General features: G+C 39.0%; 1 protein-coding gene across 2 annotated transcripts in view; it reads left to right on the top strand.

The window, feature by feature from the left end:
- The window catches only part of LOC127547720 (trichohyalin-like), a 41,849-nt gene extending 26,080 nt beyond the window's left edge, over positions 1-15,769 (top strand). The window contains exons 29-38 of one of the 2 annotated variants that reach the window (XM_051974691.1): positions 7,398-7,454; positions 8,083-8,217; positions 9,049-9,186; positions 9,838-9,978; positions 10,650-10,784; positions 11,768-11,905; positions 12,476-12,610; positions 13,245-13,382; positions 14,040-14,177; positions 15,510-15,769. In XM_051974691.1, the coding sequence (XP_051830651.1) occupies positions 7,398-7,454; positions 8,083-8,217; positions 9,049-9,186; positions 9,838-9,978; positions 10,650-10,784; positions 11,768-11,905; positions 12,476-12,610; positions 13,245-13,382; positions 14,040-14,177; positions 15,510-15,572 (1,218 nt within the window). In that variant the 3' untranslated portion in view covers positions 15,573-15,769. Of the gene's footprint in view, positions 1-7,397; positions 7,455-8,082; positions 8,218-9,048; positions 9,187-9,837; positions 9,979-10,649; positions 10,785-11,767; positions 11,906-12,475; positions 12,611-13,244; positions 13,383-14,039; positions 14,178-14,650 lie in introns of both variants that reach the window. The other variant, XM_051974692.1, reaches the window with a different exon arrangement.

The raw sequence follows: 15,769 nt of genomic DNA, 5'->3' as shown, positions 1-15,769 counted from the left end.
TTCTGTTTGAGGGAAAGGGTGGAAAAAAAACCATGGCAGTTTTCCAACCAAACTTACTCCAATGCTCTTTGCAAGGGTTTATAGAAGTAATCAGAGAGATTGATAAATAGGCCAAGACATCACAGGATGAAATTTGGAACAGTGGCTCAGAGTGATAGATGTGAGCATTTTAATCATGGCTAATAATTCCTGATTTTTGGAGCATTATTCTTCAATGAGACATAGAGGAAGGACAGACTGAATGAGCCTGAGAATGAGACCCAAAGACTTTGGGATAAATTGCGAAATTATCCATTGCAACAGGACTCACCTACAAGAAAGCTCAGTGATGCTAAGAAGATACAAAAGCAGGAACAACAGGTGAGTAGAGCTTGGCACTCATCAATGGTAAGGGGGTAGACAGCTCTGGACAGTCATTCTGTCATCTAACCACCACCCATCCTTTGTCATATATGTACCACTCCCTAGTAAGTAACTAACATCTACTATCTGGTTATCAAGATCATCCTAGATTTGCTGCTGTTCATCAAACCTGTTCTAAAACCTATACCAAAGTCAAGTTTTATTTCCCATCATACCAGTGAAACAAAAGTGTGTCTTCTTTCTCCACGTAGAAAGTGCTTTTAAAAAGTATTGATTTCATAGGAAAACCAAATCTGGATCTTAGCAGCATCTTTCCCCACCTCCTATTTGAGGGTGGCTACCTGGCTGGTTGGTTGACTGGTTTAGAGTTGGATACTAAAGTAGAAATGGAGGAGGGGAATAGAAGTTAAAGGAAACTACTTACATTACTTCCAAATATATATGGAAGTGAGGAAAAGGCAAGTAAAGGCAGAACTAAACACACTATTTTCCTTTGCAAGCATTTGTAGAAAAAGTCAAGAGAGATTGATGAGAACAAGCCAAGAACAAGCCATGGGATGAAAAATAGGACTGAGGTTCAGGGTAATAGATGTGAGCCCTCTGGGTGGCAGGTAATTCTTGTTGTCTGGGACTTTACTCTTCAATGACAAGTAGGAGAATAATAGATTGGATAAGGTTGAGGAGGAGAGAAACAAAGTCTCCGGACAAGAGGCAATCTTATTCATCACAACAGGATTCACCTACAAGAAAGCTCAGTGCTGGTGAAAAGAAGATCCAACAACAGGCCAAAAAGGTGAGCAGAGCACCATAATGGTGGGGAAGAAGAACAACTCTAGATAGGAATTATCTAATAGTCTCTAATGGCTGAGATGTTCAAGACAATGTGAAGGTTATAAAAGCAGCCTTGCCCATGGCCAAAGACATAATCTAACTAAGCATCCTTTGTCACAGATGTATCACAGAGGTATCACTCCCCAGTTCCATCATTTTGGTCATGTCCAACTCTTTACAATATCATCTGGGGTTTTATTGGCAAAGATACTGCATAGAGTGACTTGACATACTCTTATTGTCCAAGGGGAAACTAAGAATGAGATATGACTGGATGACTGAACAACAAAAATATCACTCCCTAATAAATAAGTACCACCTAAAATCCTACAACCAGATTTACTGCTAGGCTTGGGTAGTCAACATCCACAAATGCATATCCTCCTACCAAAACCAAATTTTGCTTTCATTTCACACTCCCTGAGAAAAATGTCACTTCTTCCTCTGTGTAAGGATTGCTTACCAAAATATGGATTTCATAGGAAATCCAAGCTACCCGAACCTTGGAATTATCTTTTCCCCCCTCCTTTTTGAGATTGGATAACTGGGTTTGCTTAAAACTATTGTTTTAAAACTGAACAGCAAAGAAAATGAATGGGAGTGATGGACAGGAAACTTCTTGCCCTCTTTTCCTACTTTGTGAATAAGAAAGAGAAAAAAAAGTCACAAGTCAATTTTCTAACCAAACTCACTCCATGTTCTATAGGAAGTGATGAAAATGGGCCAAGAGGTCACAGGAGGAAGTGTGGGACTTTCACTCAGGGTAATAAGTGTGAGCATTTTGGGTGGTTGACAATTCCTGATATCTCAAGCAATTGCTCTTCAATGAGGAATAGAGGAAGGACAGATTGAATAAGCCTAAGGCTGAGAACCAAAGATTCTAGGATAAAATGCAAAATTATCCATTGCAACAGGACTCAGCTACAAGAAAGTTCAGTGCTGATGAGAAGATCCAAGAGTAGGCAGAAAAGGGGAGGAGAGACCCAAAAGTGTTCCAATGGTGGAGAAGGGGGACATCTCTGGACAATCATTAAAATATGGTTACACATCCTTTGTCACACAAGCATCCTTCTCCACAAAGTAACTAATAGCTAATATCTGATTATCAAGATCAATTCTAGGCTTGCTGATTAATATCCAAACAAAACCCATCTGCACAGTAAAGCCAAGTTTCTCTTATACTTCATACTTACTGAAACACAAAGATCACTTCTCTATGTTGGGAATACTTTTTAAAATATGAATTTCATAGGAAACCTAAACAACCTGGACCTTGGAGGCAACTTTTCTCACTTCCTATGTGAGATTGGCTAATTGGTTGGTTGGCTGATAATTTTAATAGCCAGACAATGAAGGAGAAATGGGGGGGAGGGAGAATGAAGGGCAAGAAGTTATCTATTAAAGAAGGAAATGAGAAAAAAGAAAGTCAAGAACAGTCACTTTCTAAACCAAACTCATACTACTTTTCTTTGCAAGAGTTTTTAACAAAATTCAAAGAGATTGATGAGAACAGTTCAAGACATCACAGGATGAAGGATGGGACAGAGGTTCAGGGAAATAGGTATGAACATTGTGGGCTGTTTTAAAAAAAAATCCTAAAACACCTGGGCCTTAGGTATGCCACGTTTTCTCACCTCCTATTCACTAACTCTACAGATAGTTGTTTAGAACTCAAAATCAAATGGCAACCTACCATCATTCCTAACTATATGAAAGTGAATGAAAAAAACAAAACAAAAAAAGAGAGTCAGTTTTCCAATCAAACTCAGTCTAGCTTGCTTTGAAAAATATTTGTAAGAGGGAAGACAGATGGTGCACTGGATACAGCACCAGCCCTGAGGTCAGGAGGACCTCAGTTCAAATCTGGCCTCAGACACTGTAATACTTACTAGTTGTGTGACCCTGGACAAGTCACTTAACCACAATTGCCTTGCATAAATAAATTAATAAAAAAAAATTTTTAAGTCTTTGTAGAGGAAATTAAAGATATTGATGAGAATAGGCCAATAGGATTTTCTTCTTTGATGATAAGCAAGAGAACCAGAGTGTCTCTAGGATAATACCAAATCGATAATACCAAATCATATCCATTACAAGAGGACTCACATAAAAAAAGCTCAGTACCACTGAGAAAAAGACTGAGCAACAAGCACAAAAGGTGAAGAGACCTAAAAGCATAGAGAAGAGGGACAGCTCTAGACAATGACTCTGTAAAGCTAATCAATTGTCCTTTGTCACAATTGTATCACTTCCCATTAAGTAACTAATGCCTAAAATCCAATGACAAAGCTCGCTCATAGGCTTGTCGGCCACCACCTAGCTCCCAAACCACGTCACACATTCACATCACACTCACTGAAGCAAAGGTTATTTCTTTCTCCATGGAGGCAAATATAGATTAATTAGGAACCCCAAAACACCTGGATGTTACCATCACCTTTTCCCACCTATTCTTGGAGGTAGGCTGCCCAGTTGGTTAATTGGTTGTTTGAAAGCTGGAAACTAAAATGGAAATTGCTGGAAGTATAGAGAATGATAATACCCATCTTCATTTTTACTATTAGAGTGATTTTTTTTAAATGTCAAGACACTCCAACTTAGATTATTCTAATTTTTTATTCAAGAATTTGTAGTAGTAATCAAAAAGCTTGATATGTACATCAGAGGATAAAATGTGGGATCATGGCCCAAAGAGATAGATGTGACCATTTAGGTGGCAAGTGACTGCCAACATTTGGGGCTTTGTTCTTCAATGATGAGTAGGAGGATGACAAATTGAAGGAACCCAAAGATGAAAACCAGAGTCTTCAGGATAATAACAAATCTTATCAATTGCAGGACTCACCTAAAAAAAAGCTCAGTATCACCAACAAAATGCAACAATTAGCAGAAAAGGTGAGCGTCTGACCTAAGAGTACCACACTGGTGGAGAATGGAGACAACTCTGTATAAATTATTCTGCAAGTTAACAAACCATCCTTCTTTGCAGAGGTAGCAGTCCCCAACAAGTAACTAATGCTTCACTACTAGGCTTGCTGTACCCACACATACAGATACTCCTATCAAAGCTAACTTTCACATTCATGTCACAACCACAGAAACAAACATCACTTTAAATGATATATATTTAATTAGAAGCTCCAAAATTCTTGAATTTTTACAACACCTTTTCCCATCTCCTCTTTGAGGATTAACTAACTGGTTGGTTGTTTTGTACCTGGAAACCAAAATAGAAATGGGTTGGAGTAAAAGACAGAACCCGCTTTTACCTTTTGTGACAAAAGAAAGTCAAGTTTCCAAACAACTTCCAATTTCTTTTTGCACGAGTTTCTAGAAGAAGCCAAAAATATTGATGACAACAAACCAAGATGTCATAGCATGAAGTGTAGATTGTGGCTCAGGTTGGATAGGTGTGAGCATTTAGGTAGCAGGTAATTCCTGATATCTGTGGCCTTCTTCTTGAATGACAAGTAGGAGAAGGACAGACAGACTGAGCCCAAGGTTGAGAAACCAAGACTCCAGGATAAGACCAAATGTCGTTCATTGCAACAAGACTCATCTAAAAGGAAGCACAGTCCTGAGAAGAAGAGCCAACAGCAGACAGAAAAGGTGAGCAGACCTAAGAGCAAGCACCTCATTGGTAGAGAATGGGGACAGTTCTGGACAATTGTTCTGTAGTCTAGCTTATCTGTTCTTTGTCACAGATATAGCATTTCTCAATAAGAAATTAACACCTAAAATGTTTTGGCCAAACTCACTTCTAGGCCTGCTGAATAGCACCCACTTCCCCCAAACCAGCTCACATATTCACAATATGCTCACTAAAGCAAAGGTCACTTCTCCCTGTAGGTAAAGCTTTTAAAACTACAGATTAATTCGAAATCCCAAAATATCTGGATCATGGTATAATCTCTTCTTAGATGGGCTAATTGGTTGGATGGATGGTTGGATGAAAGCTGAAAAATCAAAACAGTAATAATAACTGGGAGTAAAGACAGGAACACCCTTTCTATCTACCATGACAGTAAGAAAAAAAGTCAAGCACTCAGTTTTCCGAACAAAATCACCCCAATTTTCTATGTAGAAGGCAAAGGGTTTGATAAGAACAGGATCATCAAGTAGGGATCATTTCCCCACTTCCTGTTTGAAGTAGAGTAACTGGTTAATTGATTGATTCTTTGAAAGCAGGAAAACAAAGGAGAAAGAACTTGAGGGTAGAGACAGGAAACTTCCTTCTCCTTCTACTTCTATGGAAGTAAGTAGCACAAAAGAGACTCAAGATCATCAGAGGATAAAATGTGGGACTGTGGCTCAGGATGGACAGGTGTGAGCCTTTAGGTGGCAAGTAATTCCTCAATCTGTGGTTGTTCCTTTCTAATGAGTAAAAGGCCAGATTGAACAAGTCTGAGGATGAAAATTAAAATCTGTCTTCAGCAATAATAGCAAATCTTATCCATTACAACAGGACTCTCCTAAAAGGAAGCATAGTACTGCTGAGAAAAAGATGCAACAGACAGAAAAGGTGAGGAGCTTCAGAGAACCACATTGGTAGAGATGGTAGAAAGTTCTGGACTGTCATTCTCTAACCTAGTCACCCATCCTTTGACAAAGGGAGATCAATTTTCAATAAGTATCCAATGCCTAAAATCCTATGACCAAGCTCATTCTCAAGTTTGTTGGTCAGCAAATCCTCCGTATGCTACCAAAGCCAGGGTGCATGTTCTTATTACATGCACAGACGCAAAGGGTTTTTCTCCACGTAATGAACACTTTTAAAAATTATATAGATTGATGGGAATCCCAAACCACCTGAACCTTGGTGTACTTCCCCACTTCCTGTTTGAAGTAGAGTAACTGATTAATTGATTGATTCTTTGAAAGCAGGAAAATAAAGGAGAAAGAACTTGAGGGTAGAGACAGGAAACTTCCTTCTCTTCTACTTCTACTATGAAAGTAAATAGCACAAAAGAGACTCAAGGCAGCAGCTTTCCAAACAGATTCCGGTTTTCTAAGCAAGAGTTTATAGGAAAGGCCAAGAATGATGAAGACAGGTCAAGACATAAGAGGATGAAATGTTAGATTGTGGCTCAGAGTGTGAGGGGTGGTGAGCCTTTAGGAGGCAGGTAATTCCTGAAGTCCTGGGCTTTTTCTCTTCAATAATGACTGGGAGGAGGATGGAGTGGAATGATCCCAAGGATGAGAAACTGAGGTTCTGGGATAAGACCAAATCTTATTCAATGCAGCAGGAGTCAACGAAAAGGAAGCACAGTGCAGCTGAAAAGAAGCAACAACAGGCAGAAAAGGTGAGCAGACGCAAGAGCAGCAACAGATGGAAAATGGGGGATGGCTCTAGTCACTATATAATCTAGCCACTCAATTGTCAAAGAGATATCCATACCCAGTAATATCTAGAATTCTATAACCAAACTCCCTCCTGGATAGGTATAGGAAGGATAAGGTAAGGATGAAGAAAGCCATCTGCATTCAGAGAAGGACTGTAGGAACTGAATGTGGATCACAACATAGTGTTTTCACTTTTTTTGTCATTTGCTTGCTTTTTTTTTTTTTTTCTCATTCTCCTTTTGATCTGACTTCTTGTGTGGCATGATAAACGTGGAAATGTGTTTAGAAGAATTGCACGTGTTTAACATATATTAGATTACTTGCTGTCTGAGGGGGAAAGGAGGAATAGAAAGAGAAAGAAATTTGGAACACAAGGTTTTGTTAGGGTGGATGTTGAAAATTATCTTTGCATATATTTTGAAAATTAAAAAGCTATTAGGAGCCCCCAAACTACTTTGACCTTGGCACCACCTTTTCTCACCTCAGCTTTAAGGTGGGCTAACTGGTCGGTTAATTGGTGAATTGAAAGCTGCAAACCAAAAGAAAATGGATGGGAGTAGACACAGGAGAACATCTATCATTTCTTCTATGAGACTAAGAAAAAAGAAGTCAAGACAGTTTTCTAACCAAAATCACTTCAATTTTCTATGCAAAAGTTGCAGAAGATGCCAAAGACACTGATGAAAACAAACCAAGACATGGGATTGTGACTCAGGTCAATAGATATGAGCATTAGGTGGCAAGTAATTCTTGGTGGCTAGGGTTTTCTATGATGAGTAGGAAAAAGACAGATTGAATGAACCTGAGGATGAGAACCAGAGGGTCCCCAGAATAAGATCAAATCTTATCCATTACAACAGGACTCACCTAAAAAGAAGCTCAGTGATGCTGAGAAGATACAACAGCAAATAGAAAAGGTGAGCAAAACCAAGAGTATCACATTGCTATAAACTGGGACCACCACCAGAGTCTCATTCTATAATCTAGCCACCCAACTTTTGTCACTAAAGTATCATTGCCCAATTAGTTACCAATACCTAAAATTTTATGAACTTGTTAGTTGGTGACTTATTCTTCTACAAAAGCAAGGTTAAACTTTTATGTCACACTCACTGAAGCAAAGATCATTTCTTTCTCCATGTAAGGAAAGCTTTTAGTAACATTTAATAGGAGCCACTAACATTTAGACCTTGGCTCCACCTTTTCCCTCCTCCTTTTTGAGTTGGCTGACTGGTTGGTTATCCAGTTGTTTTTACAGTTGGAAAACAAAGTAGAATTGGATGAAAACAAGGACAGGTGGCTACCTATCATTGTTCCTACAAATGGAAGTTAGGAAGTAAGGGGAATGAGGAAGTCAGAATCATCTATTTTACAAACTCCAATAATCTTTGCAAGAATTTATAGAAGAGGTCAAAGAAATTGATTTGAATGAACCGAGCTATCTCAGGATAAGGTATGGAATTATGGCTCACAATGAGAAGTGTGAGCATTTTAAGTGGTAGGTAATTCCTAATGTCTGGGGCTTTGTTCTCCTATGAAAAGTAGCAGGAGGACAGATTGAATGATCTCGAGGATGAGAACGAGAGCCTTAGGAATAAAATGCAATATTATTCTTTACAACTGGACTCTACTACAATCAAGCTCTCTTATGCTGAGAAGGCTCAGGAGCAAGCAGAAAAGGTGAGCAGATCCAACAATCCCACCATGTTGGGGAATGGAATATCTCTATAGACAATCAGACTAAAACCTAGCCACCCATCATTTCTCACAGAAATAACACTCCCCTGTAAGTAACTAATGCCTACAATTCTATGACCAAGCTTACTCCCAGGCTTGCTGGTCAGCTCCAGCTGTACCTATTCTACTCTCAAATTAGGTTTCACTTTCATGTCACTGAGGTAAAGGTCACTTCTTTCTCTTTGTAAGGAATGCTTTTTAATATAGAGGTTAAGTATAAACCTCCAAATCGTCTAGACCTTTGAATCACTTTTTGCTGCCTCCTCTTTGATGTTTGCTAACTGGTTGGTTGGTTGGTTGGTTTAAAACTGAAAATCATAGAAGTAATTAGTGGGTGTGAAGGGCAAGAGGCAACCCTCCATCTAAAGTCAGATTCTTTTTCATGACACACTTCCTGAGACAAAGGTTGCTTCTTTTTCCATGAATTCAGGGCATTAAAAAAATTTTAGAAGCCTAAAACACCTGGACCTTGGCACTATCTTTTTCCAATTATTCAAGGTTTGCCTAACTGGTTAGCTGGTTTGATTGGTACAGGAAACAACAGGAGGAATGGATACAAGTGAAGGAGGCTACTTATCCTTGTTCCTACTATGTGAGTGAGGAAATGAGAAAGGAGCAAGTTAAGACAGGTTTCCAATCAAACTCTAATTTTATTTATAAAAGTTTGTAGAAGTCAAGATGATTGAAGAGAATGTAGCTGAGGTTGACAAGTGTGAGCACTGAGGTGGCAGGTAATTATTGATGTAAGGGGCTTTGTTCTTCAATGATGAATAGGAAAAGGGAAGACTGGATGAGCTCAAGGATGAGAACCAGAACCTTCGGGATAAGATGCACTGTTATTCATCACAACTCGAATCTGCTACAAGAAAGCTCAGTGCTGCTGAGAAGATGATGCAACAACATCTAGAACAGGTAAGGAGGCAAAAGATTACTATGATAGTGAGGGAAAAGAGAAAGCTATACAAGCAATGATCATTCTGTAATCTAGACAACCCATCTTCTTTGTCAGAAGTATCACTGACCAGTAAGTGACACCTAAAAATCTTTTATCAAATGCATTACTAGGCTTACTGGTCAGCCTTCAACCCTACCCATCTTCTATCAAAGCCAGGTTTCATTTTCATGTCTCACTCACTGAGGCAAAAGTCATTTTTTTCTCCATGCAGCAAATGCTTTTAAAAATAAAAATTTCTTTGGAGCTCTTAAAATCCTAGAACTTGGAACTTCCTTTTCCCACCTCCTATTTGAGATTGGCTTAGTGGTGGTTTTATTGATCGTTTTAGAACTAGAAACAAAAATGATTAGAAAAGAGTACAGGAGAGACTCCCTACTCATTCTATTTGTGAGAAAGTAAGAAAAAAACAAAGGGAAGATTAGTCAATGTTTCTACCAAACTCACTCCAGATTTCTTTACAAGAGTTGGAAGAAGAGATCAAAGAAATCCATGAGAACAAGGCAAGATGTCAGAGAATGATGTGTAGGACTGTGGCTCGGGGCAAAAGTGTAAGCATTTTAAGTGGTAGGTAATTCCTGATACCTGGGACTTTGTTTTTCTCTGAGAAGAAGGAGAAGGACAGAATGAAAGAGCTTGAGAATGAGAATCAGAATCTTCGGGATAAGATGCAATGTTATTCGTATCAACTGGACTCAGCTAACAGAAAACTCAGTGCTGCCGAGAAGGAGATGCAACAACAGGCAGAAAAGGTGAGTCAGATCCAAAAGCACAATGGTAGAGAAGTGGGGGACAGCTTCAGACAGTCACTCTAATCTAGCCATCTGTCCTTTGCCACTGAGATATCACTCCCCAATTAGTAACTAACTCCTAAGATCCTATTAAAAAAAAAAAAAAAAAAAGAGCTCACTCCTAGCTTGCTGGTCAACCTGCAATTCAATCTGGCCTCCAACCAAAGCTAGATTTTACTTTTATGTCATTCACCAGGCCAAAGGGCCAAAGGTCTCTTCTTTCTCTGTTGAAAAAACTTCTAAAAATAAAGATGTAATATGAGCCCCAAACTACCTGGACCCTGGTATTCACCTTTTTTCAATACCTATTTGAGACTTAATAATTAATTATTAGATTGATTGTTTTAGAAATGGCTACCAAAGGAGAAATGAGTGGGAATGGAAGACAGGAAGATAATTATCTACATTCATACTCTGAGTAAGGAAATAAGAAAAAAGAAAAAGTTGATTTTTCCAACCAAAATCACTCCAATTTTCAGCACAAGAATTTGTAGAAAAGGTCAGAGAGATTGATGAGAACAGGCCAAGAGGTCCCAAAGAAGTATAGAAGAGTGGCTCAGGGTCATAGGTGTGGGCATTTTAGGTGACACTAATTCCTGATGTCTTGATCTTTGTCTTTAAATGATGAGTAGAAAAAGGACAGAATGAGTGAACTTGAAGATGAGAACCAGCATCTCAGGGATAAGATGCAATGTTATTCCTTGCAACTTGACTCAGCTGCAAGCAAGATCAGTGATGTTGAGAAGATCCAACAGCAGGCAGAAAAGGTGAGCAAACACAAGAGCAGCATTATTGTTGGGCAAGGAACAGATCTGGAAAGTCATTCTGTAATCTTGCCTCCTCCCAGTTTTTGTCAGAGATAACACTCCCCAGTCAGAAACTAACACCTAAAAATCTATGACCAAGCTAGCTCCTGGGCTTTTGTTGAGCCACATCCCACCTTAACTATTCTGGCAAAGGTTTCACTTTCATGTCAAATTCACTGAGGCAAAAGTCACCGTGATAAGGAGTGTTTTTAACAATTTAAATGTGATAGAAACCCCAAACCACTTTTGCCTCTTTGCGCCTCTTTTTTCTACCACTTCTTTGATACTGACTAACCAACTGGTTAGTTGGTTAGTTTAAGAATTAAGAGTCAGAAACCAAAAGAAAAGTGGGTGCAATTAGAGGGCAGGAAGCTGTTTATATTCATTTCAATCATGTGTGTAAATGAGAAAAAAAAAAAGTCCACTATATCAGTTTTCCAACCAAATTGATTTCAGATTCCTTTGAAAGAGTTTGTAGAAGACAGTGATTTTTTTTTTTTTTTTTTTTTTTTTTTTTTTGCTTTTTTGGGGGGAGAGGCAAGGCAATTGAGGTTTAAGTGATTTGCCCAGGATCACATAGCTGGGAAGTGTTAAGTGTCTGATGTCAGATGTGGGATTTGAGACATCATACCAAAATGTATGGGATGCAGCCAAAGCGGTAATAAGGGGAAATTTCATATCTCTAGAGGCCTATTTGTATAAAATAGAGAAAGAGAAGGTCAATGAATTGGGCTTGCAACTAAAAGATGTGGGATTTGAACTTGGGTCCTCCTGATTTCAGGGCCAATACTCTATCCATTGTGCCACCTAGCTCCCATCAAAGAGATTAATAAGAACAGATCAAAATATCACAAGATGGAATGTGACTTGGGGTGGTAGTTTTGGCCATTTTAGGTAGCAGGTAATTCCTAAAGTCTGGGGCTTTATTTTTCAATGAAAATTAGAAAGCTGAAAGATTGAATAAGCTTGAAGATGAAAATCAGAATCTCCGTGATAAGATGCAATGTTATTCATGGCAACTCGATTCAGCTACAAGAAAGCTCAGTGCTGCTGAGAAGATGATGCAAGAGCAGTCGGAAAAGGTGAGCCTAGCCAATAGTACCACAGTGATGGGGAAAAGGACAGATCTGGACAATCCTGTAACCTATCTTCCCATCCTTTGTCACTCCCCAGTAACCATGCCTAAAATCTCATGACAAAGCTCCCTGTCTTGATGGTCCACAGTCCACCCTATATATCCTCCTACCTAAGCCAGCTTTCACTTTTATTTCACATTCTCTAAAGCAAAGGTCACTTCTTCCTCCATTTTGGGAGCATTTTTCATGCATAAACTATCTTTGGAGCATCAAACCACCTAATTCTGGCACCACCTTTGCCCAACTTCTACTTTATATTGGCTAACTGGTTGGTTGGTTGGGTTGTTGTTTTAGTGTAGGAAACCAAATAGAAATGTATGGCTATGAAGGGCAGGAGGGTGTTTCTAATTCATCCAGATTTTCATTCCCAGATTTTGTAAAAGTCAGAGTAATGAGAAAATAGGCTAAAGCCTCAAAAGATGAGGTTTGGGATAATGGCTCAGGGTAATAGGTGTGAGCATTCTAGGTGGAAGATAATTCTAGATGTCTGCGAAGTTATTCTTTTGTGAGATGTAGGAAAAGGACAGATACAATGAGCTCAAGAACGAGAATCAGTGTCTCCAGGATAAGATGCAGTTTTATAGATTGCAACTGAACTCAGCTTCAATCAAAATCAGCTGTGCTGAGAAGCTCCAACAGGATGCACAACAGGTGAGCAGATCTCAGAACACCACAATGGAACTGAAGGCAGACAGCTCTAGACAATTATTCTGTAATCTAGTCACCTCTCCCTTCTTACAAAGCTATCACTCCCCAGTATATAACTAAGGATTAAAATCCTGTGACCAAGCTTACTCCTCCACATCCTGATCAACATCCAAATCTGCCAATCCTCCTACCAAAAGCACTTTTGTGCAATGGTCACTGAATCAAAGGTTACTTCTTTCCCCATCTAGAGAGCACTTTAAAAAATATTTTTAATAGGAGCTTCCAAAAAGTTACATTTTCCATCTTCTGTTTTTAGGTTACCTACTTGGTGGTTTTGATGGTTATTTTAGAGCTGGAAAATAAATGAGAAATGGTGGGGAGGAGATTCTTGCCCTCATTGTGACTATGTGAGGAAGAGAGGCAAAAAGAAATCAAGTCAGTAATCCAAATAAATTCAGTCCTGTTTTCTTTGCAAGCATTTGTAAAAGACATAAAAGTGATTGATGAGAATAAATCATGATGTCCCAGGATAAAATGTGGGAGAGTGGCTCAGGGTGACAGGCAAGAGCATTTTGGATGGCAGGTAATTTCTGATGTCTGAGGTTTTTTTTTTTTTTTTCCTTCAATGATGGAATAGGAGAAAACCAAATTGAATGAACTCGCGAATGAGAACCAGAATCTCCGGGATAAAATGCAATGTTATTCATTGAAACTGGACTCAGCTAAAAGGAAGCTCAATGCTACTGAGAGAGAGATGCAACAACAGGCAGAAGAGGTGAGCAGACCCAAGAACACCACAGGGGTGGGGAAGGGGACAGCTTTCACAGTTACAGTCACTCCATAGCATATGCAGAGCTCTGCAGCCTTTGTCAAGTGCTATTACTTAACAGTAACTAACATCTAAAATCCTATCAGGAAGCACACTCCTCTAGACTTTTGCTGATCAGCATTCAACTATCCCTTTTCTCCAAAGCCAGCTTTCATTTCCATGTTTCATACAATAAGGCAAAGATCGTTTTTTTCTCCACAGAGGGAGCTGTTTTTAAAATAGTGATTTAATAAAAAGCCAAAATCACCTGGATTCTGAACACTACCTTTTCTAACCTCCTTTCTGAGGTTAGTTGATTTAAATGGTTAAGTATTTGCTTTGTAGCAGGAAACCGAGGGAGAAATGGATGAGAGTAGCGAACAGAAGATTACTAACAATTGTTACTATTATGTTAGTAAGTCATAAGTCTGAGAAAAAAAAAAGAACAAAATACTCAGTTTGCCAATCAAACTCTCTCCAATTTTTCTTGGTAAGAAGAGGTCAAAGAGATTACTGAAAACAGGACAAGAGCTTTACAGGTTGACGTGTTGGGCATAGGTGTTGATCATTTTAGATGGCAGGTAATTCTTGATGTCTGGTGCTTGTTTCTTTACTGAGGAGTAGCAGAGAGACAGATGGCATGAGCTCGAGGATGAAAACCAGAATCTCCGGGATAAGATGAAATGCTGTTCAATGAGACTCGAATCAGCTACCAGAAAGCTCAGTGCTGCTGAGAAGCAGATTCAACAGCAGGCAGAAAAGGTGAGCAGACCCTAGAGAACTAGGGCTAGTAAAGGGGACATTTTTGTAATCCAGCCCACCATAGGTGTGTCACATAGTTATCACTCCCTAGTAAATAACTAATGCTCAGCTCACTCCTAAGCTTCCTGGTGAACATCCAACCCTACCCATTACAGTACCAAAGGCAGGTACTATTTTTATGCTATACTCACTGAGGAAGAGATCCTATTTTTTTCTATGTAGTGTGAGCACTTTTAAAAATAGAGATTTTATATAGAGCTTCCCTGGCTCCACCTTTTCTCACTTTATTTTAGATTTGCTCCATGGTTGGTTGGTGGATAGTCTTAGAGCTGAAAAACAAAGGAGAAATAGTTTGGAGTGGAGAATACTTCCATTTGTTTCTAATATCTGAATGAGGAAGAGGGGAGGAAAAAGGTTAAGACAATCAGTTTTCCCACCAAAATCACTCCAATTTTCTTTGCAACAATTTATAGGAGTCAAAATGATGAATGAGAACAGGCCAAAACATAAGAGGATGAAAGGAAGACTGATTCAGGGAAATAAGAGTTAGCATTTTAGGTGATATCTGAGGCGTTGATTTTCATTGAGGAACAAGAAAAGTGATTTGAACTCAAGGGTGAGAACCAATCTCCAGGATAAGATAAAATCTTCTCCATCGAAATGGTACTCTCCTACAAGAAAGTTCAGTGCTGCTGGGAAGGTTCAACAGCAGGCAGAAAAAGTGACCCAAATCTGGGCTCTTAAGTTCACTCAGTAGTATAAGCCACCTGTCCTTTGGCATAAAGGTCTCACTCCACAGGAAGTAATTAACAGCTAAAATTCTGTGACCAAGTTAATTCCTAGGCCTGTTGGTCAGTATGTCAGCATCCAACACTACATATTTTCCTATCAGTCAGGATTCATTTTCATGTCGCACTCACTGAGTCATTTTTTTTCCATGTAAGGGAGCACTTTAAAAAAAAGATTTAATAGGAGCTCTAAACCACTTTGATATTTGCACCACCTTTTTCCCATCTCCTATTTAAGGTTGACTAACTAGTTGATTAGTTGGTTGGTCAGTCATTTCAGAGCTAAATCCAAAGGATAGATGGGTGATAAGGAAGATAAAATTTGGCTTCCAATCCTTGTTCCTATTATATGAGAGAGAAACTGAGGGAAAAAAGTCGAGTCAGTTTTTCTACCAAACTCATTCCCATTTTGAGATTGATAAAAATAGATTAAAACATCACATAATGAAGTTTTGGACCGTGGCTCAGTACAACAAATATGATAAGTATTTTATGTGGCATATAATGGCTGGCATCTGGGGCTTTGTTCTTCAATGACAAGTAGAATGGCAGATTGTGTGAACCCGAGGATGAAAACCAGAATCTTCAGGAAAAGAAGCAGTATTAACCATCACAATAGGACTCAACTACAAGAAAGCTCATTGCTGCTGAGAAGGTCCAACAACAGGCAGAAAATGTGGGCAGACCCAAGAGCACCACAATGGTGGAGAAGAGAGATATAACTCTGGACAATAATTCTGTTAACATAGACACCATCTTTTGTCACACAGTTATCACTCCCTAGTAAATAACTAAAACTTCAAA

This window comes from Antechinus flavipes, chromosome 2, assembly GCF_016432865.1.
Source record: "Antechinus flavipes isolate AdamAnt ecotype Samford, QLD, Australia chromosome 2, AdamAnt_v2, whole genome shotgun sequence".
NCBI lineage: Eukaryota > Metazoa > Chordata > Mammalia > Dasyuromorphia > Dasyuridae > Antechinus > Antechinus flavipes.
Note: the sequence above shows the minus strand (reverse complement) of the source record. Positions and strands in the feature narration are given on the sequence as shown.